General features: G+C 47.3%; 1 protein-coding gene across 1 annotated transcript in view; it reads right to left on the bottom strand.

Moving 5' to 3' along the window:
• LOC308363817 (protein 4.1-like) overlaps positions 1–23,370 on the bottom strand; it is a gene marked incomplete at its 5' end in the record, with an annotated part of 37,823 nt that overhangs the window by 5,992 nt on the left and 8,461 nt on the right. Inside the window, 17 exons of the mRNA XM_080836692.1 lie at positions 121–219; positions 2,071–2,229; positions 9,503–9,571; positions 10,110–10,298; positions 12,645–12,710; positions 13,858–13,899; positions 14,259–14,312; positions 15,155–15,802; positions 16,628–16,806; positions 18,242–18,417; positions 18,644–18,741; positions 19,035–19,187; positions 20,706–20,793; positions 21,709–21,927; positions 22,174–22,249; positions 22,391–22,433; positions 22,760–22,864. Of these exons, the coding sequence (XP_080692818.1) occupies positions 121–219; positions 2,071–2,229; positions 9,503–9,571; positions 10,110–10,298; positions 12,645–12,710; positions 13,858–13,899; positions 14,259–14,312; positions 15,155–15,802; positions 16,628–16,806; positions 18,242–18,417; positions 18,644–18,741; positions 19,035–19,187; positions 20,706–20,793; positions 21,709–21,927; positions 22,174–22,249; positions 22,391–22,433; positions 22,760–22,864 (2,463 nt within the window). The remainder of the gene's footprint in view (positions 1–120; positions 220–2,070; positions 2,230–9,502; positions 9,572–10,109; positions 10,299–12,644; positions 12,711–13,857; positions 13,900–14,258; positions 14,313–15,154; positions 15,803–16,627; positions 16,807–18,241; positions 18,418–18,643; positions 18,742–19,034; positions 19,188–20,705; positions 20,794–21,708; positions 21,928–22,173; positions 22,250–22,390; positions 22,434–22,759; positions 22,865–23,370) is intronic.

Raw genomic sequence — 23,370 nt, forward strand, 5'->3', positions numbered from 1 at the left:
CTTCTCACATGTTAGAGAGGAACTTATGCCACCACTCATGTGACTTACTAATCTGTTTCTGATTGGCTAACTTCCTGTGGGACAGGCGACAAAGTGGACAGAGCCAAGCTGACCCCTGACCTTAGTGATGTGCGTGGTCATTGTAGTGCTGGTTGATTCTGAGGTTATGGTCTGCGCGCTCATCAGCACACCAGGGTCCGCGTCAGCTTCTGTGTCTCCCTAAGAGCAACAAACCACACACACACACACACACACAAAAAAAAGACCACACATGAAGTAATAATAAGCATACAGACACAAACACACACACACGAAAACAAACACATATCTGCTAAGCTCATGACAAGAAACACACACACACACACTCACGCACACACACCAGGCATGAAAACGGGTAAGGGGTGAAAAAGGTGAGGAGGATATTACCCCTCTGGGGGGGTCCGGGGGCGTGCCCCCCCTGTAAGTAAAATTTAAATATTCCATATTTTAAAGCGTCAATCTGATGAAGTTTGAGATGCTTTTTTTCCAACTTGGGGAGAGCTGGAGAAACTTAGCTTCAGCCATGAGTCAAAAAATATTTTGGCCTCCTTACTTAGTATTATGCATGCCATTTCATGCCAGCCTGTCACTGGGTCTATCATTTACAGTATATGAGGCACAATGTGGTAAGGGCACCACAAATGGCTTAATGCATAGCCCCCACGAGAGATGCCGTAACTTAACTTGTCTACTCTTCCATCATGATTGACAGCCAATACAATGTTATGTAATTCAGATTTCAATACATTTTATTGGCGAGGCCCTTCGCGTTAATATTTCCATGCACTCGCATCATCCAGTTATTCAACATAATAAATCAGCGGCGAAAAAAACAATACAATCATATGTTCTTTAGAAGTACTAAATGATGCAAAATGTAAGGATCTCTTTTCATTTATGGAATTCTTGTCAAGAAAATATGATTCTATTGTTTTTTTCGCCGCTGATTTATTATGTTGAATAACTGGATATATATATTTAAAAATATGTTAAGCTCCTATTAAAGTATCCATCTATCTACTTCCAGTGGCACTTGCTCTTGACTGCTTTGCCTCATAGCTTGGCGACTTGGCCTTTTTGAGCAGAGCATCACTGAAGCCTTCCATGTGACAAGAGTCCCCTTTGCAGCCATGCTCACCTTTCTTGTCACCAAAGTGCTTATCATGTCAGTGCTCAGGGTTGCACTGTATTGGGTCTTGTTTATGGTAACGAGACTGAAAATGGTCATCTGACGTCATGATTTGTTTTATACCTGCAAGGCTTGTAAGTTGACTGGCTGAAATAGTAGGAATTATTTGCTACGTTAACAGTCTGTAGTCAAACACCTTTGCAATGGTCACTTTGCCCCAACAGAGCGATTCAAAGTTAGAACAGGGAGTCTCCGTGGCGTTTGAGTTAATGTAGCTAAATTATCTTACTCCATCAGTTATTCACACCGTAGCCGTCTCGTAACCAGGCTAATCACATCATTGCTAACTTTTTCATACTTGTATCTGAAGGTTATGCCCCTTGAAATGAATCATCCCGTTAAGTTACCGAACACATGTTTTAACGTTTTATATGGTAACATTACGGTCACACAAAAAAAATGCGTCCAGCAGGGATTCCAAAATTGTCCGGGATTTTGCCTCGTCGGATATTATTGTTTCTCTGGGTCTTTCACAAATGAGTTATTACGTCTTTACACGTTTTGGAAAGGGTATCACTTACGTTCCACCTTCTTGCGCGAGCTCTGTCATTGGTCAAACTTTCCCAGTGTTGACAGATATAATTCATTATCCTCCAAATACGATCATTTTGAGCCTTTGATATGATACGCAATTTACAATCTGGCAACACTGAGCACCTTGCCGCCGCCAGCACTAGTTCAGTACAAATGTACATGTCATCTGAATATGAAAAATATGTCCACCCCCCCCCCACAAAAACAAAACTCATCGAATCTACACGATTCACGTAGGTCACCTATTTTGTTTTCAAAACGGCGAATTTCGCTGAAAGGTGAGTGATTCTCATGCCTGACACACACACCTCGGCTGACTCGTATGTGATGGTCTTGGTCTCTGTGTGAACGACTGGCAGGTCTTTGGTCCCTGGCTCTTCCTTCGGCTCCTCCCCTTGCACCTCCTCTGATCCCTCCTCTGACTCCTCCTCCGGCTCCTCGGATGCAGCCTCCCCTCCCTCTGCATCCTGCACAGACACACAGGATGGACAGAACAGGTGTCAGCTCAACGCACAACTCCAAGCTCTTCCTGCGATGCCTGTATCTAAAAGTACTTCACTCCTGCACTACACAATATTTAATCACCCTGCATATGACACAACTGAATGTGTTCCTGTCATATACAAATACAGCACCATCTATCATTTTGAATAATATTATCACCAAACACCAAACTATAATAGGGAAGGAATTCTCATCTCATGTTTCTTTAGTTTAAATTAAGAATAGACATCTTAAATAAAAGTAAAATTCGAAAATAGAGACACTGAATGTCTAAATGATAATTCCATGCCACAAGCCTCCTGTGAAGGTCATGCAGCAAATGCACACACACACACATGCATCAGGACACACATTTAGACAGAACTCAATCAACAGAACTGGTCTCCGTGACAAAACCTATAATGGAAAAAGGAATTCTGAGGAAGTGACACACGGAATGTGATATCATTTGGGACTCCACTTGGTGAAAGGAAAAATCAGATCCATCATTCGATTACATTTCAAACACCATCATGCCAGCAGGTGAAATGATTGTCATTTGTGTTGAGCCCATGCAAAATTGTGAATGCTTCCCTGAAAGAAAACTGTGATTTTTTATAAATGACTGAAGCACACAGAGAATAAACAAGAGAGCGAGAAAGAGAAAGAGTGAAAGCGACGGGAGAGGCTCTACGACGTCTGGTATTAGTCAGCGGTAGGTGCCAGGCACACACATCACTCAGGAGTGAGGTTATTCACCCTGTAACAACCATCAGAGCTGGGTTACCTCACTGTGAGGCTCTACTTCCTGTTTGCCCTCTTTCACTTCCTGCTGCTCTTCCTGAATCACTCCCTGCTTCTCTCCAGCTGGCTTCTTCTCCTCTGGTGTCAGGACAGCTAAGTCGACTTCTTTAGCATCAGGCTCCTCTGACTTTTTACTCTGTGCTTCCTCCAGAGGCTGGGCAGGAAGCTCATCTATATGGCCTTGTTCACCTTCCTCCTTCTTGTCCTCCTCCTCTTCCTCCTCCAGGTCCATGGCTTCAGAGGTGCTGGTCTCTCCCATGGTGTCTTGCTCAGGTGATTGATCCCCTCGAAGGCCCTCAGGTGAGGGATCCACCTGGACAGAGCCCTGTCCCACAGGGCTAACGTCTTTATCAGACTCCTTCTCAAGCTTCTCCAAGGCAGGCGCCGTCTCCTTAAGGGGTTCTTGGACTCGTATTTCCTCATCTGGGTCACAGGACAGGGTCTTGAGCTTTGTGGTGTCCACAGAACTGCCTGAGCCAATCCGCTGCCTTTCTGTATCTACAACCAGATCCTGGGATGAGTCTTCAGGTACCGTTTCGACATACTGTTCTTCTTCAACCACTCTGATTTTTGCCTCTTCCTGCATAGGCTCCTCCCTTGCCCTGTCAGAGCACTGGTTAAAGTTGTCTTCATTGTCAATGCTGACAGACGACATCATTTCCAGCTGCACTGGAGTAGCTGCAGGCTTTTCTTCTCCAGAAGAGCATTCCAGTGTAGGATCTTCTGCTCCCTCAGTAAATACCACAGCAACCTCACTGTCATCGGAAAATTCTAGACTTTCTTCAACATGCTCCTCTGGACACAGAGCTGCTTCAGACTCTGGTTCTACCACACCAGGTTCTTGTCTGGCATCTTCTAGATATCCCCTTAGCTGGCTGATTATCTGTAGGGCTGACCTATGCTCGTCTACGAGATGCTCTTGGGCATCTCTGTGTGAATCCTCCATCTGAGCCTCTTGCTTGGCCTCTGGCTGATTCTCCTGCTGGTTGTCCTGTTTAGTTTCTTTCTGTTCGCCAGTGACTGAGCCCTTAAGAGGTGCTTCATTCTGCTCTTCTGCGCCCTCTTGTGGATGCTCCAGCTGTTTCCCTGTCTCTGTCTCTACTACTTCACACATGTCCGAATCCCCTTCTACTGCTGACGCTGCTTCCTCTCTGCAGGGATCTTCAGTGATGCCCCCTACTGGTGGCTCATGTGCACTGCACACCTCAGGTTGGGCCTGTGAGACCATGCATTCACCTTCAGAATCGACCACCTCCTCAACCTTCTCTTGGGTCTTGGTCCCCTTGGGCTCCACCTCAACTGGCGGCACCTTCTCTTGGGCCTCCACCTCTGCTACTTGACCTTCAGCTTCTTCAGCAGTTGAGATCAGGGCACAGGGGGAGCCCTCCTCCCGTGTAGCCACAACAGGGCACTCAAACGTGGAGTGGTCAATCACTTTGGCCTCTGGCTCCTTCTCCAGCAGGGAACCATAAAATGGTGGGGAGTCTTCCTCTTTAAGGGTCCTTCCGACTCCTTCCGCGTCCTGCTCTGTGAGCTCAGTGCTCTATAAGAGATAGAGGTCATGAGAAATCACCTTCATCTCTCTTTCTCACGGTCTCCCTTTTCTCCTTAAGAGCCTATGATGATATATTACAGTTCAGAGATTAAACGTCACACAAAAAGACACCATTTGCACAACAATTGCACCTTAGCAAAGGAACACACACCAAGCAAATGATAGACTAAGAAGTTACACAATGAGTGTGGAAAGAGCTTTAGCAAGAGTTAAATGACTCAGTTAAAAAGCATAGAAATCTAGTTTTGGTTTGCAAGAAATGAACAAACTGGCTCTTGTCAGAAGTGTGATCCAGGTCCAGTGGTATGTGATGCTGAACAAAGGGAAACTGTTCCAGGTTAATACATTGTTAATAAACACTAAATAGATTCAGTCGGAGGTTTTTAAACATGTACTAAGAGTTCATGAAAGAGGGTGCTGTAGTGATGATAGTGAGGAGTTTAAAGATGACTCCAGCACCTGCAGGTGACCCCATGGTTCGCCCTCAAAACTCAGTATGGAACGGCACGGAGCAGGACACCCTGTGTAGGACATTTTAGACTGACACACACACACACACACACACACACACACACACACACACACACAAATCCATGAAGGCGCACACGCACACAAACTCTTGAAGGTCCACACACATATTTAAACACAATACACAAATTCATAAGGCCACACACAAACACACACACAGCAGAGAGATCACTAGTTAGGCTACAAAAACAACAACAACCCACATCCACCTGAGTGGCAATGGCAGTAATAAGAAGTGGCACAGGTAAATTAGATAGGGAAAAGAACAGCAGCCATGCTATAGGCCTCTAGAGGGAGATAGAGAGGAAAAAGAGATGCCTTTAAAGGAAGTGATCAGGGCTGAATTACGGTGCCTGGAGTGTATTTCAGAAAGCAGGACTTCAGTTCACATACCCAGTTATAAAATCAAGGCTTTGTGGTACTAGTACAGTTCCTCCCACAACACTACAAACAACTTGGAGGTTGAATAGAATGTTTGCACACAGACACACACAGACACACAGACACACAGACACACACACACACACACACACACACACACACACACACACACACACACACATACATTCACAGACACACAGTTAAACTCAAAGGCTACACTAGACGCTTTCAACTCTGCCTGCCTGCCTGCACATGCTAACAAACCAAAGCAGAAACCATTAGTGAAAAACTAGTGAAAGAAACCACAGAGACAGACAAAGAGAGAGAGGGAGACAGAAATGAAAGAAGTAAAAATGAAAAAAATAATCAAGAGAAATAGAAAGATACCAATGAACAAAACAGAAAAACTGAAAGGGAAAACACTGAAGCTTTCTTTTCTTTCACTGATCTATAGACCCCCCTCCCCCATCTGCCTTCATGAGCTCAGCCACGGTACAGTGCTTGAAGGGAGAAGGTGAACCCCCATGATCAGAGGTACACCTCTGCCTGCTGGGACATGCCTAACAGCACTGATCACTACTACCTATGGAACAGACTTGGTCCTGATCCAAAAAAAGTCAAATAAAAAATAACAAATAGAATTGAAAAAGAAATGAAAATCTCCTCTCATGTACCTCTTTCTCTTGACAACTATCGCTTCCATTTTTCACCAATTTACTGGTCTGTCACTAATGCAAGAGTCATCTACACCGTCCATGACGGCAGAGTCATCTACACCGACCATTACGGCAGCGGCATCTACACCGCCCATTACGGCAGCGTCATCTACACCGCCCATTACGGCAGCGTCATCTACACCGCCCATTACGGCTGAGTCATCTACACCGTCCATTACGGCAGCGTCATCTACACCGCCCATGACGGCAGAGTCATCTACACCGCCCATGACGGCAGAGTCATCTACACCGTCCATTACGGCAGCATCATCTACACCGCCCATTACGGCAGCGATATCTACACCGCCCATGACGGCAGAGTCATCTACACCGCCCATGACGGCAGAGTCATCTACACCGTCCATTACGGCAGCGTCATCTACACCGCCCATGACGGCAGAGTCATCTACACCGTCCATTACGGCAGCATCATCTACACCGCCCATTACGGCAGCGATATCTACACCGCCCATGACGGCAGCGTCATCTACACCGTTCATGACAGCAGCGGCCTCCTTTTTTTCTAAACGTTTAGACAGTGTTAAAGGGAAGGGTATGCCTTACGTCCATTAGGGGGTTACAGCAGTGAGGGAGGTGCACCAGATGGTGGGAATGGAGGCGGAGGGGGTGGGGGTCAGGTGGGGGGGCAGGAACAGTTGTGGAGGCAGCAGGTGGTGTAATTATTTGGGTTACCAATGCTTTTTGATAATTTGTTTGATATCATACCACCACACGGAGCGCTGGCGAGACTTTTGTGACATAGCGAGCGTTGACAACACTGGATTGCAGGCTGTCCTGAGCATGCTCCAACTCGCTGACCTCTTGCCCCTCATGAAGATGCCTCTCTGTAAAATCCTCCTCTTCCTCCGCTCTGGATGCTCTGACCTTTACAGGCCTCCTGAAGCCTTGGGGAACCTCAGATATCAGAGGGGAAACCACAGCTGACGTCTCCCTTGATTCGGACCAAGTTGCTCTGATGTCTTCAGCCTCTTTCTGGGCTGACCATGACAAATCCCACATGACCTCCTCCTGGTTCTGGACGTACCGGTCCGGGGGAGGGAAGAGCTCGGAGGCAGTCCACGCAGAACCAGACCGCATGAAGCTCTTCTCTGCGCTCTCTTCCTGGGTCTCAACCTGAAGAAAGGCATTATGGGCTGACACCAAACAGCTAGCCTCTTCCTCCATATCTGCTGGGTACAATCCTCGCACAAAGGCCATTTCTCCATCACTCACACTAAAAGCTTCTCGTGTGTGCTGACCCTCCACTGAGTAAGGCGTGTAGGTCTCAGATCTGTAGCCCATGTCTTCATCGGTGACGGTCTCCGACCAGAATGCATAACTGCCAGAACCGAGCCAGACCTGAGTCGAATCCGCACCGGAGTCAGACGTCATGTGGAACTCGTCAGTGAGGGTGGAACAAAAGTTCCTCCTGAAGCTCAACTCCTCCTCTGACAGAGTGCAGTCTGTGTTTGTGTTACAGTCTACCTCCTCCTGGGTGGAGGAATCAGTGTTAACTGTCTGTCCCTCTCCCACTATAGTTACAGTCTCAGTTGTGTGTCCCTCTCCCAGTCTCTCTCCCACTATAGTTACAGTCTCAGCTGTGTGTCTCTCTCCCACCATAGTTAAAGCCTCAGTTCTGTGTCTCTCTTCCAGTATCTCTCCCACCATAGTTACAGTCTCAGTTGTGTGTTCTCGCTCGCTATAATCTGCAGTTAGAAAACACTCCTCTTCAGGGTCCTCTAGTACGGTCTGGATCTGTCTTTTGGAGAAGGATTCTACTTCTATGGGGGTGATGAACATGGCTCTTTCTGAGCGCATCTCTTTTCTCTCAGTCTCTTTCTCTCTTTCACTTCTCTCACCCTCAGCGCTCCCTCGTTCATCGCTCCAGTCTTCCGGAAGGATCTCTGGGAGGTCTGCCAGTGCGTATATCTTCCATGTATCCCACTGAGCGTGCACCATCCCTGTTCCCATGGTGACAGCTCCAACCGAAAGCCCCACGGGACACTGTGACGGTGAACATCCTGCCACTTGCTCAGAGCTCTCCTCCTCCTCGTAGCTGGTGAGGGTGCAGATGAACTGGGGGGTCTCAGAGTAGGCATCTCTGAGAGCGCGCTCCCAGTCAGAGCGGGGGTCTGGCCCCCCCACTTCACTCTGCTCCACACACCTACCCACCTTCTCCACAAGCACAGGGGACGCTATATCCTGCAATCCCACAGACGGCTCCTACATGTAGAACACAAACCACATTTTCCTAGAGAGACTGTTCTATTTGCAATAACAGACATAGCACAGGGTTGTTCAGCTCCATGACCCCTCTGCAGTTTCAGAGACACTGGCATGGCTCAGGGGTAAAACACAACCGGCAGGGGCAGTTATTTGCCCCTAAGTAATTACAGGGGGCACTTTTTGTCTCTTCTCTATTGTCATGTCATGAGGAAACAGTGTGGAGGAGCAGATATCGTCAGAGGAAATAACAGCTTAAGCTGAGCGGATTAATGGCTGATGCGCACCAGACTGTTTACAGGCCCTTTCTAGCTGACAGAAACCCCTATATAAAACACCAGACACACCAGATCACATACATTAACACACACACACAATCACACACACACACACACACACACACGCTCTGATAGTAGTTTCTAGAAAACTCATGATGACTCAGGAGAAGCTGAGGGGAGTTGAGTTGAGCTGGCCTATTCTCGATCCCTATAAAAAAAAAACATGAGAAACATTGTAGATTGAGAGAGATAGACAGATAGAGAAAGGCCTAATGCTGAGTAGATGTGGAGTGGAGTTGGATCGAGTTGAGATGAATAGAGTAGAGCTGGCCTTTTCGTGATCCCTATAAATAAACCCTGAGAAACACTGTGCTGCTGTTCATGGGTGTTTCTCTCAGAGTGTGGGATGGGAAGGCAGTCTAAATGATGGGGGAGTGTCTTGATATCACAGCCCTCCGTAGTACAGACAACACACAGACATGAAGAGAAATAAACAGATGATAAATGTACGTCCGGTCACTGTTGTGTAAAAACCCTAAAAGATTATAGAAGGTGTTCACCTTTGCTACCACCTGAAAGGGAAAGGTTGAGATTAGATGCAATCTATTTTAGGATGGTCCTCAACTCATGACCTTTGCACAAAAACAATGCTTACATGTCAGGTGAAAACACTAGTACATACAAACACACTGACAAAACAGCAAGTCGTGCAATTTCACTGTACAGTTGTCCACAGATGTGTGTGTCTGTGTGTGTGTGTTGCTTTTTGTACCTCTACTGGGCTCTCTTGCCGCTTGTCCTCTGAGTCATTGGCAGGTGTGTCTTTATCATCTTCTGCCATCTGCAGAAGAGAGAGAGTAAAAAAAGACAATGAGAGCGAGGAACCACTAATGGAATTGGTGAACACAAAGGGCTTTCATAAAACCACTGTGGGGATGGGTGAGGAGTTAATGGTGCTTTACATCATGTCTCCAAAAAAGGCAAAGAAGCAACAAAAACTAAAAAATAGAAAAATCATAAATAATTATTTTTATATATAACCTCTCCAACTCACAAGAGGAGAACACATCAGCTAATTCAGAGGGGATTCTCGGTATGGACAGTCTGGGACACCTAAGTAAAGCACACAACATGCCTCCAGGCACACCCATATCACTGTTCATGTCAGCACACTGACATAGACACAACCGACTCCTTGGCTGGTCTGCCGTCTGTATGGGGCAGCTACAGATGCCCTGCTAGCCTGGGTCAGGGGTAAGTAGGGGTGAATGGGGGCAAATGTGGTGCGTGGGCCCAGCAGAGGCATCCCAGCATGCAGTTCAGGCAAACTCCATCCACCGAAACACACCCGGAAGTTACCCATGGCTGACAACGCTTACTTCCTGTAGGGGCAGGGGGGGCTTGGTGGTGGACGGGTTGCTATGGCGATGGGCGAAGACGGGCGAGGAAGACATGCGACGCTCCCACTCTGTCTGGCCGGGGCGGATTGCGGAAGCTTCCAGAAATGAGCGCTTCAGCTCGCTCATGTTGGTCTGCCGCCTCAGTACCTCCTCAGGCATGTCAGTCTCCTGACCGACCAACCACAACACAGGACAGTGAGGAGGTAGGTGGGGAAAACAGCTTCAGGATGACTATGCCCTACGTCATACTTTATACGTTTGGTTGACTTGTGATACATGTTCTGCCATTGCATCGTGCAACATTATGTATTAATCGAGAGGTAAGTAACAACTACATATATATTTATATATACAGCCGCGGAAAAAATTAAGAGACCACTTCAAAATTATCAGTTTCTCTGGTTTTACTATTTATTGGTATGTGTTAAAGTAAAATGTACATTTTTGTTTTATTCTATAACCTACTGGCAACATTCCTACCAAATTTCAAATAAAAATATTGTCATTTAGATCATTTATTTGCAGAAAAATGACAATTGGTCAAAATAGCAAAAAAGATGCAGTGTCTTCAGATCTCGAATAATGCAAAGAAAACAGGCTCATATCCATTTTTAAACTACACAATACTAATGCTTACACTTAGGAAGAGTTCAGAAATCAATATTTGGTGGAATAACCTTGATTTAAAATCACAACTTTCATGTGTCTTGGCATGCTCTCCACCAGTCTTTCACATTGCCGTTGGGTGACTTTATGATACTCCTGGCGCAAGAATTCAAGCAGCTCGGCTTCTTTTCATGGCTTGTGACCATCCATCTTCCTCTTGATCACATTTCAGAGGTTTTTTATGGGATTCAGGTCTCGAAATTGGGCTGGCCATGACAGGGTCCTGATCTGGTGATACTCCATCCACACCTTTACTGGCCTGGCTGTGTGGCATGGAGCATTGCCCTGCTGGAAAAAACACTTCTCAGAGTTGGGGAACATTGTCAGAGCAAAAGGAAGCAAGTTTTTCTTCCGGGACAACGTTGTGCTTTGCCTGGCTGAGGTTTGTAAAAGACCATAAGGATTGAAAAAGCGGACTGGAGGTTCTTTTAAGTTCGTCTTCTCTGATGAGTCCGATTTCACAGTAGGTGCAAGACTCTCTGGCTTGTAGGCCTCTCCAGGTCCCCGTCTAACCATCAGACGACCATGTGTTGGGCAAAGCTGAAAATTGGACTCATCAGAGAAGACGAACTAGAAGACCCTCCAGTCCGCTTTTTTCAATCCTTATGGTCTTTTACAAACCTCAGCCAGGCAAAGTACAACGTTGTCCCGGAAGAAAAACTTGCTTCCTTTTGCTCTGACAATGTTCCCCAACTCTGAAAAGTGTTTTTTCCAGCAGGGCAATGCTCCATGCCACACAGCCAGGCCAGTAAAGGTGTGGATGGAGTTCCACCAGATCAGGACCCTGTCATGGCCAGCCCAATTTCGAGACCTGAATCCCATATAAAACCTCTGAAATGTGATCAAGAGGAAGATGGATGGTCACAAGCCATGAAAAGAAGCCGAGCTGCTTGAATTCTTGCGCCAGGAGTAGCATAAAGTCACCCAACGGCAATGTGAAAGACTGGTGGAGAGCATGCCAAGACACATGAAAGTTGTGATTTTAAATCAAGGTTATTCCACCAAATATTGATTTCTGAACTCTTCCTAAGTGTAAGCATTAGTATTGTGTAGTTTAAAAATGAATATGAGCTTGTTTTCTTTGCATTATTCGAGATCTGAAGACACTGCATCTTTTTTGCTATTTTGACCAATTGTCATTTTTCTGCAAATAAATGATCTAAATGACAATATTTTTATTTGAAATTTGGTAGGAATGTTGCCAGTAGGTTATAGAATAAAACAAAAATGTACATTTTACTTTAACACATACCAATAAATAGTAAAACCAGAGAAACTGATAATTTTGAAGTGGTCTCTTAATTTTTTCCGCGGCTGTATATATATCATACCAAGTAATATATATAACTATACAGCATGGTTGGAAAAATGTATATATTATAATATATATTATATTCTATTTGATTTGATCTTGAACTCTCTTGTAGTTAGGTGAGTTAAATGGCAATAGTGCAATAACACCATGCAAAGAGGTCAGTCCATCACCCACAAGCCACACCAGGTCATGAGGTCAGAACACTAGAGGTTGACAGCGACACATCGCTCCAAACAACAAAGGGGGGGGGGGGGGGGGGGGTCGGCACTTAACTTTTCACGGGGGGGGGACTTCACCACAAACTTCAAATGGATTAGGACTGATCTGTTACTTGTAGTTTTGTGTCTGATTAGGGAGTGGATGGGGGGTAGTTTTCCCACAAGACGACAGACACCCACACACACACACTCTGGTCCAGATCTGGCGGTCATCTGGAAGACCACAGAGTCGGCTGTTGTGTGTGTGATATCAGGGGGCCAGGTGTGTTATAAACCTCAGCCCAGACAGAGTGCTCACACACAGCATGCCATTACCTGCAGCATGAGATTGCTGTGCTTCACAAAGACGTTCTCTCCTCGGATCCGCCTGATGAGGCTGTTCTGGGGGAGGTTGGGGCACAAACACGAGAGGGGGTGGGGGGGGGGGGGGGGAGGAGTGGAGTGAGGGGTCAGTCTGAGAGAGTCAAGGGCCAGAGAACACGCCCATTACACTTCTAACCCAGTGTGCAAATCCAGTTACACTCTTTAGGGCAGGAGATCCTGTTCCCAGCACAGAGGGGCGCCTGGCAAGTGAAGTGTTTGATCCCCGTACAGCCCAAATATCAGGGATCTACCTGAGTGGGCAGACCGGTAAAACAACTGAGTGTTGTGGGTAGGCAGTTGCAAAATGAAACACACGACTTCAAATTAGATAAATATGACCCATGTGAGGTTAAGCGCTAAGGCACATTTCTTTGGACTTGCAAAGATTACTGTAATGGGAAATCTAGAGGGATTTCCTCCTTTTGCATTGATTCCATTGTAGCCTGTATAGTACCCTCCCAGAGGGCATTGTCAGTCACAGAGGGAAGTGTGTTTATCTGTCTAAAGTACAGACTAGGAGTCTATGGATCTGTAAGAGGGGGACTGGGCAAGACAGCAGAGAGCAAGAGACAGTATGGTTCAGGATAACAGGTGACCTGGGGAGGGGGGATGTTTGGGGGTTTGGAGTGTCGTCCTTAAGATGTCTGAGGAGACAACATCAGAGTGACCTCCATTAGAGCCATAGAAAGAAACCATAAGAGGAACAGAAGACCTACTGAACAAAAACACACAAAAATGATGAACACCACAAGTGCTTGGTAATCAAATTAAACTTCAAATCATGAGCTTGTTCAGCAGGACACAAGGCAAAATATGAAGAAAAGATCAAGTGAAACAAATCAAGAGAAGCAGGTGCCAACAGGAAGATGACGAAATGGATGAAATGGCTGAGTACCCTCCAGAAGGGGCATGAGGAGTGCTGAGAGACTTGTTAAAGATGCCACAGATGATGTCATAATGCTGCAGGAGGGGAAAACCAGGAAGGACTATGGCTGATGATGCATTCCATTGCCATGGTGTCCTCTGGCATCACAAAAGGGTATCATGAGTGCATTATTGCATCACAGCAAGGGAACAACAGTGGGTGATGTCACTATGGGGTCGGAGTGGAACTGTGATGACACAATAGATTGGAGTGGGTGTTGCTGGGGAGTACCCATGGTACCTTTGTCTTTAGATCGCAAGCCTCCTCTTCCTCTAGGTCAGACTAATGTAAGCAACGGGAGATGGAGAGAAAGATTGTATTACATTTTAGGAGACATTAGAAGCCTTTGCATATGCATGCACACACATATATTCACAAACTCGCACAAACTCTCTCTGAACAGTAAATACATACTGTATACACACCAATAACAATCACTTTATTAAACTTTATATTAAATCTCACAAAGCATGCTTATAAGTCCAGCATCAATCATGAATGCATGACTGCATATAGACACACACACAAACACTTTCTCCTAGATAAGCCCAACATTTCAGCAGAGCTGACTTATTCTATCCCTGGTGTGGTGCGCTCATGCAGGAATGCTGACGCACTGTCAGCTTCATCACAAGACCAACCTCTGAGGCCGTCGTTTCCCCGTCATACACAAAGTCCGTCTGGTCGCTATCCGTCTGTTTCGCGTCACAACCACCATTGTTCCCAGCGGAGCAGCAAGAGAGTGGGGAGAGAGGTCCCAGTGCATGGTGAGATTAGGGGAAAGCAGGCCAACTGGCCTCAGTTTCACAGAACTGCACATTGACGGGCGGAGAGAAGTGGAGATGTGGTGATGAGAGAGTTTACTTTGGATGAGGAACCCCAGGGCAGACTGAGAAACGCACAAAGTTAAGCCAAATTGAATACAAGCCTCAGGGCTTTTAGTGCTGTTGGAATGGACTGAACACATATGAGAGAGTCAGAGCAGACGTCCAGACATCCCTGTTCAGAGTGACAGCCCATGTTAAAAGCCTTTGACCCTGACTGAGACTAAACAGGAGGACTGATGACCCATATATTGGCTTCACCTCATCTATGAAAGACAAGAGCGCAGAGATGTGTTGATCTCTGCGATCTAAAGCCTCTGTTTTTCTCTCAGATGATGGCTTGCCATTTGGGGACAAATGGCGATTCTGAAGTGACTTTGAAGTTTTTGTAGACTTAGTCTCGGATGGACCTGGTCATGTGCTCCTCCTGTCCAAGTTAATAATCACTCCCATGCACATTTCAAGATGGATGGATGACCAATGATAATCCTGACCTGAGCTGAGCACAGGCCAAAAACGTACCCCTCAAGCGTGTGTGCACAGAAAACATAAACTGATGCAACAGAGTGGAAGTATGCATCTCCAAGAGGTACAGTACATGAAGACACGGATCCAAGGGCTTTCATAGAGCCGCATGATGATGATGATGATGATGATGATGATGGACAAACACACACACACACACGCATGAGTGCGCGCACACACACACACACCTCGTCTTCGTCGTCGTCGGAGCTATCGTGGAAGCCCTGTGCGAACGTGGCAGTGAGCGAGGAGGCCTTGGGCTCCAGGTAGCAGAGGCAGAGTGCGAGCGGGAAGGAGAGTGTGAGCGCCATAGGCACGGAGAAGGAGGTGGAGATCAGGAAGAAAAAGATGAACAGGAAGCAGGGGATGAGCGAGGGCGAGCGGATGGGCAGGAAGTGAGTCACGCTCTCGGGCAGGATGCTCAGCTCCGTCAGGTCCGGGAAGGACAGGTAGCCATCCTCGTCCAGCAGGGCCGACAGGTCCGGCAGGTGCAGAGAGAAGGAGAAGAGCGTACCCCCTCTCTTGGTGCCGCCGCCCCCACCCTCGCCCAGACGCTGCTTGCGTGCGGAGAGGAGAAGTGCCTGCTCTTCCAGGAGTGCCACCTTGCGCTCAGCGCGAGCTTGCTGACGCAGGTGGCTGGCAGATGCCGTGGATTTGGCGGGGCTGGCCGAGGCGGCACGTTGCCGGGAAATCTCGCGGTGTCGTCGGCGGCGACGGAGCTTGGAGGCGGGGGAGGAAGGGGAGGGGCAGGGGGAGGAGCGGGCGGAGATGACTGGCGAGGAGGGGAGAGAGAGCTCGGAACGCAGTGGGTCGGTGGAGAAGAGCGAGGAAAAGTGCTGAGGAGGAGAAGAAAGGAGGAGAGGAGAAGAACAGGAGAGAGGAAAAGGAGAGGAGAAGGAGAGAGGAGAACAAGAGGAACAAGAGGAACGGAAGGAGTGGGGAATTATGAATTGAAATTGAATGTTGTGGTTGGTTGGTCAGGAATTAAATAGAAATGAGGAAAAGAGTGAGAGTGTAGATGAGAAGAGATAAATTAAATGGTTTAATTAACTCAGAAGAGTGAAAAGGCAACAAGAGGAACAAGAAACAATGTAGTTAAGATGATGTAGGTGGCACAGGTTCACACATGAAACAAGAGGACACAAAGAGAATGTGCCAGGGGAGTGAAAAGAAAAAGAAATGATGATTCAAATAAAGATGACCCAAGAGATGCAGGTGTTTTTTAGCCGACAAAATGGCCAGTGAAAAACAAGACCAATGAGAGGAAAGGAAGAATGGAAAGAAGAAAACACATTAGTCTGAAGAACCGTCTGGAAGGAATATCCACAGAGCACTCAACAAGGTGACGAAGCACTTGCATACAACACAACAGTGCTTCCATACGGTGCTTCGGACGAACCCCAACACAGCTGTCAAAAACGAAATGCTGAGACAAGAATGTCTCATGCAGACAAGAATGTCTGATGTCTGAAAGGCCCTCAAAAGTTCACCAGACCTTAAAATAACTAAACAGCAGGACTGGTTTCTTGTAGGAGTCAAATGCATATCATTCAATGGTTTTGACAAGCACAGCTCTCCACATAATTGGTTCGAACTGGACTGGAAGAGGGAGGGGCTAGAGCTTCGTGACCTGAGGTGCCAGGTCAGAGGTGAGTGGTTACCTTAGTGACAGGAGCAGGTTGGGCCGTGTCAGATGCCTCTGTGGCGCTTGTCTCCTCCTCTACCACCTTCTCGGGCGTCTCCAGGGCAGTGAGGTTGCCTGTGGAAACTGGTTTGGCATTGGCCTCAGAGCCGGCCTTGGGCTCCTTCATCAAGCTGTCGTGATTGGCTGACACTGGTGCTGCAGCAGAGGGGTCAAGCAGGGTCACACAGAAGTCAAAATAACATTCAGTGACATAATTTCCTGTGTACTACATTGAACCCTCATCATACTACCACTACTGGCTACATAAACCCGATTCATGACTGAGTGATATGGATACAGATAGTTCAATTAAGATCTGGAACTTTTAAAAAGTCACTTAAAATCCTCAAAATAAGGCTCTCTAAGGAAAAATGCTAATGAGAAACACACTTCAAAACAACTCGCCATGTTCTTTCTCTTATCTACGTGGATACAGACTATCCCATAATAGCCTCATGCTTCTACACCTCCCTTGGTAGCGTTCTGTGTTGAATCCATGAGATTTAGGCTGTTTGAAAATCAAACACTTCACTTCCTCAGCTCCCCTCTGTGCTGGGAGCAGGATCTCAACGAGAGGCCTAATCCCTGACAACTCATTCTGTCAGAGCTGGGAGAGCACAATTGGGTTTGCATACTAGGCAGCAATAGCAGTATTCTGCACATACAGTATGGAACAGAGAGAGGGAGGGGAAAGGAAGGAGAGAGAGGGGGAAAGAAAGAAAGAAAGGAAGAGAAAGAAAGACAGAAAAAAAGAAAGTCTTATGCTGTCTAGCTTTGCAGTTAAGCTCCTACAGAATGAGCGGGAACCTGTGCATCTCCACGGTAACAGGGAGTGATTGTTTTTTTGATAGCTGTGACTATATTTAGCAGCAGCTTTGAGAACAGAGTTAAGACTCCAGAGTTCTTCCCATCTCTCCCTCTCTGCTGGAGACACTAATGCTCTACACTCCTCTACACCTACCGTGCCTGGGAACACTCTGATTACCCTGCTCATGTCCTGGAGAATGAGACTGGATTTACTGCAGGCAGAGGGAGAGGAAAAAGCAGAGGCAGAGGGAGAGACATAGAGGCAGAGGCAGAGGGAGAAGCAGAGGTAGAGAAAGAGGGAGAGGCAGAGGGAGAGATGTAGAGGCAGAGGCAGATGCAGAGGGAGAAGCAGAGGTAGAGGGAGAGATGTAGAGGCAGAGGGAGAGATGTAGAGGCAGAGGGAGAAGCAGAGGTAGAGAAAGAGGGAGAGGGAGAAGCAGAGGCAGAAGGAGAGGGAGAGGCAGAGGCAGAGGCAGAGGGAGAGGGAGAGGGAGAGGGAGAGGGAGAGTGAGAGGCAGAGGCAGAGGGAGAAGCAGAGGGAGAGGGAGAGGCAGAGGGAGAGAAAGAGGCAGAGGTAGAGAAAGAGGGAGAGGCAGAGAGAGAGGCAGAGGTAGAGAAAGAGGGAGAGGCAGAGGCAGAGGGAGAGGCAGCTCTCGCCCAACACACACCCTCAGGAACATACAGCTCTGGTCGAAAGTAACCGCACCTCTTCTAGGAAATGAGACATGTACACTTCTGTGGTGTGTGTGTGTGTGTGTGTGTGTGTGTGTGTGTGTGTACTAACCCCCGTCCAGGCTGCGGGACATGGTGTATCTCTTGCTGCTGGAGCGCTGGATAAAGGGTGCGGGTCTCTGGATCTGGGAGCTGGCTCTCCGGGTCTCGGCCTGCGTGCGCCCGCTGTAGCGGAACTTAGAACCCAGAGACAGGAACCGCTTGGGAGGAGCATCTGGAGCCACCAGCCTGAGGGAAGGAGCAAAGAACAGCTAACACCTGTAAAAACTTACCAGCACACCCCAACAGGTGATACATTCAGTGATCGTTCACCAGATAACTACAGGATGGATCATGACTACAGTTCACACACTCTCCAGTAGAGGGCAGAGAGGAGATGAAATTACTCCTCATTGAAACAGAGATAAAATTGTTGGCTAGGCCTCCTCCTTCTCTCCCGGCCCGCCGTCCTCACCTGAAGAAGGTGTGGTGCTCCACGCAGGTCTTCCATACTCTTTTGGCAGCGCGGTGGTTGGGCAGCTTGAAGCCGATGGTGTTCTCAAACTGCTCCATCTACGGAGATGAGGAGAGGAATATAGAAAATGTTTAAGGAAGAGCAGGATAGAAAGACTCTACATAGACTATATAAAGCCTTTTAATAGAATGAGGGAGATAGAAGCTGTGAGTGAGTGTGAGCGAGTGTGTGAGTGAGTTAGTATGTGTGTGTGTGTGTGTGTGTGTGTGTGTGTGAGTGAGTGTGAGTGAGTGAGTGTGTGAGTAAGTTAGTGTGTGAGTTAGAGTGTGTGTGTGAGTAAGTGTGTGTGTGTGAGTTAGTGAGTGTGTATGTGTGTGTGTGTTATTCTCACCTCCCCTGGGCGGATCTTGATGAAGAAGTTGTTCCTCTTGTAGGAGATCTTGAGGATCTTGGGCCAGGCAAAGCGGTTGATGCGCAGACGGTCCCTGTAGATGAGCAAACCACTGGCACACACACCCAACATGATCTCCACACCCTCAGAGTCCTGGAGTGGGATAACACACACACACACACACACACACACACACACACACACACACACACACACACAAGTGTGTTAATAAAACGTTAAATCATGCTCATCTAAACACAAAGACAAAGCCTACGCTTTGACGATGGGTCCTATCCTTTTTCAACACACACACACACACACACACACACGTAAGTCTGGATTGTAACAGTCACTAATGAAGACTCAATGACTCCTCAGACCTGCTGAGCTCTCCAGACTGCAACCACAAGGTCAAGAGGGCAAATTGGATCACTAGGACACACACACACACTCACACACTCACACACTCACACACTCACACACTCACACACTCTGGCCACAGAACCACTTTAAGCCCACGTGGAGCCGGCCTAAGCTGTAGAAGCTGCAGTGTTGATAACAATCACATACCTCATGATAAGCATCCAGCCCCTCATGGCATCAGACTGGCCAGTGTTCAGTCTTACAGTGTTGATATAGACACACATTGAGAGTGGCATGGTCTGTTCCAGGGTCAGCCAACACAGACATGAGGGGTTCTAGGCTCTTTTACAGTGTTCTGGACAATAGAGCTACTGAATGTTCTAGAACGGAACAAAGAACACCTCTGTCCAGACAGCACTGAGGGAGAATGTATAGTGGATGGCCAAAGCCTGCTGTGCAGCAGACCTAGCGCACAGACACACATAAACACACACACACACACACACAACACACAACACACACACACACACACACACACCAGGACACTCAGACACACGGCAAAGTCACAAACACACTGTAATACACACATGCAAACATACACAACAAAGTCACTTACACACATGTGCGCATGCTCACACAATCTCACACAATCACACACATACAACAGTGTCTTACCTGCTCTTTAGCTGGGGCCAGGCACTCAAAGAGCCTTCCTACCAGCTAGGCGTGTGTGTGCAGGAGAGAGAGAAGACAGCATTGTGCAGGTCTGCCACAGCCAGAGCAAGTGCAATGCACATGCACACACACACACTGCGCCACACACACACACACACACACACACACACAAACCTGAAACAGCCCACTACCCTTCAGACAGGCTCATTGAAGCAGAGCTGAAACAAGTACAATGCCGAGAGCAGTGGACTCCACACCTTATCATGGCCAGAGGCAGCTGTAATCTATATTATGTTCTAAATGCATTTTACTGCTGTCTGTTGGAACAAGTGTGCTTAGAGTAGGAACTCAGGGGCCATGGTCACTACTAACTGGGTCTGTGTGTGAGGCCTTCAGACTGGCCTGAGTAGAAGGACCCAGTGCAGGTTCACCTCCGATGGGATTATTCTCCAATAACTCTAAGGCCCAAAGCAAAAGTGTTAGCAGAAAGCTGAAGCAAGGAAGCAGCTAAGCATGTTACAGTACTCGGGTTTCACTGTGCACAACCACACTCATCGGCACACACACACTCATACACATACACTCATACTCATACACTAACACACACACACACTCAAATACACACACTCATACCTTAGCATGGTGCAGGTCTACTCCGAACATGGACAGCTTCTTGGCGTTCTCCAGGAAGAGCATCTCTGCATCAGCTGGACTCATTCCCCTTGGACAGAAGAGAAAGAGGCCATGACAGCCTGAGTCAGTCTGAGCCACTAGGAATCACACAGGCCCGAGTCAGTCTGAGCCACTAGGAATCACACAGGCCCGAGTCAGTCTGAGCCACTAGGAATCACACAGGCCTGAGTCAGACTGAGCCACTAGGAATCACACAGGCCTGAGTCAGTCTGAGCCACTAGGAATCACACAGGCCTGAGTCAGTCTGAGCCACTAGGAATCACACAGGCCTGAGTCAGACTGAGCCACTAGGAATCACACAGGCCTGAGTCAGTCTGAGCCACTAGGAATCACACAGGCCCGAGTCAGTCTGAGCCACTTGGAATCACACAGGCCTGAGTCAGTCTGGTCCACTAGGAATCACACAAGCCTGAGTCAGTCTGAGCCACTAGGAATCACACAGGCCTGAGTCAGTCTGGTCCACTAGCAATCACACAGGCCTGAGTCAGTCTGGGCAACTAAGAATCACTTAGCAAATGAACCTGTTCACTATGAATCATGAATCACTTAACAAAGTAACCTGTTCACTATGAATCATGAATCACTTAGCAAAGTAACCTGTTCACTAGGAATCATGAATCACTTAGCAAAGTAACCTGTTCTCTAGGAATCATGAATCACTTACCAAGCCAAGTTACTCGGCCTGGTTTCCAGATCCAGAGTCATTTTGAACTGAAGACCATTTTTTACAGACCTGAATAATCCTACACTGAAATAAATCATTTTGATATTCTGAATTGATCAAGACTAGAACCTTTATAAAACTAAGGTCAACGTCAGTATTCTGAGTTGATTCTATCTAATGTGAGGAAAATGATTTGTTTCTTACACAAGCAGCTGATTCAGTGAAGTGATGAATTGTAAACTAAAGCAGATGATTCTGTAAAGAAGTGAATGGACCCACTTGTGGTTGCAGTGCAGGTCCATGATCTTGTCCTGGAGCTCTCGGGTCTGGCTGGGGGCGAGACGGAGCTCACTCAGGTAGTCCTTGCCCAGCTCGTCCGGGTCGTAGTCGCCCACCTCCGCCTGAGCCGTCAGCGCGCCCAACACGGCGTGCGTGGCGAAGGAGCAGGGGAGACGGCCAGACACGATGTCATCACGTAGCTGCAGACACAGGTAGAACCTTGGGGTGGGGGGGGGGGGGGGGGGGCATGAAAGGGAGAGAGAGAAAGAAAGAGAAGGAGTGAGAGAGGGGCAGAGAGACAGAGGAGGAGGGGGAGAAAGAGAGAGTTTGTATTTCAATTCATTTTGTGATTGTGTGTCTTGGGGCCCAATATTGTGTGTGTGTGTGTGTGTGTGTGTGTGTGTATTTGTGTGTGTGTGTGTGTGTGTGTGTGTGTGTGTGTGTGAGAGAGAATGTGTTTTTCACCTGGTGATATCTTCCTGCAGCTGAGCGGGGTCAGGTGGGTAGAATTTCACAATAAAGGTAAAGTTCCACTGCCCACCTGCAGAGAGAGAGGACAAAAGTGTGATCATGACATATCATATACTAGCAGAGAGGTGTGGAGGAGTGTGTAAGGAGTTGCCTTGTGTGTGTGTTGTGTGTGTAACACTTTAAGTATGACTGTGAGCATCATCCATCTTACTTCTCATCTGCTTCTTCATTTCTTTGGCAGGATCCAACCAGTTCTGAGAGAGAGAGAGGGAGGGAGAGTAATGACCTTTATTTTTATTGTCTTATGGCCCCTTTTATATATATTATCTGGCTGTATAACTATGTGAGTGTGATTAAATATTCATATGGACTTGATGAGCAACTTAATGGTTTAATGGCAATGGGCAGTATGGGTTGTTTCTAGGGCTCATACACAAAACCTCTTTCCAAACTGCAGCAGTCAGTAGGAGTAAGCTGAGGGTCTAAAGAGAGGGCTTATGGAGATGTCATGTTTCGCATGATGTGCGAAGATAAAGCAACACTTCCGTTGTCACACAAAGTAAAAAAAAAAAGAAAGCACCTTCTGGTTCTCCACATCCCGGTAGGTGATGCCAAAGTAGTCTTTCTCCAGCAGGTTCAGGTGTTCACACACCTTATCGAACAGCACCTGGCCTTTGGCTCGCTTCTGCTCAAAAACAAACACACAAACAAACAAACCGTAAATAACACACTAGCTGCAGGATGGGAGCTGATAACATTACAGGCCACCCCAAACAGGAAGTGACCAAGGGAGAGGTCAGCAAGAAGGGGAAATGACAGGAAGGGGGAGAGAGAGAAAAAGAGAGAGAGAGAGAGAGAGGGACAGCGAGAGAGAGAGAAAGAAAGAAAGAAAGAAAGAAAGAGAGAGAGAAAGAAAGAATGAGAGAGAGAGAGAGAAAGCAAGACAGTGGGACAGAAAAACTAGGAGAGAAAGGTTAAGAGGCTGAGGAGTAGAGCAAGCTTCAGAAACAAAAGTAAGAGGAACTCAGTTAGCAAAGTAAGCACATCTGAACCACACAAAAACTGGTGCTACAGAGAACCAAGGCACAGATCATATCACTCTGTCTACACCCAGCGTGGAGCTGCACCCATACACCTCCTCTGAGGAGGGATGTCTCCCTCTCTGACTGTCTCTCTCCCTGTCACTCCCCT

This window comes from Sprattus sprattus, assembly GCF_963457725.1.
Source record: "Sprattus sprattus genome assembly, chromosome: 4".
Taxonomy (NCBI): Eukaryota; Metazoa; Chordata; class Actinopteri; order Clupeiformes; family Clupeidae; genus Sprattus; species Sprattus sprattus.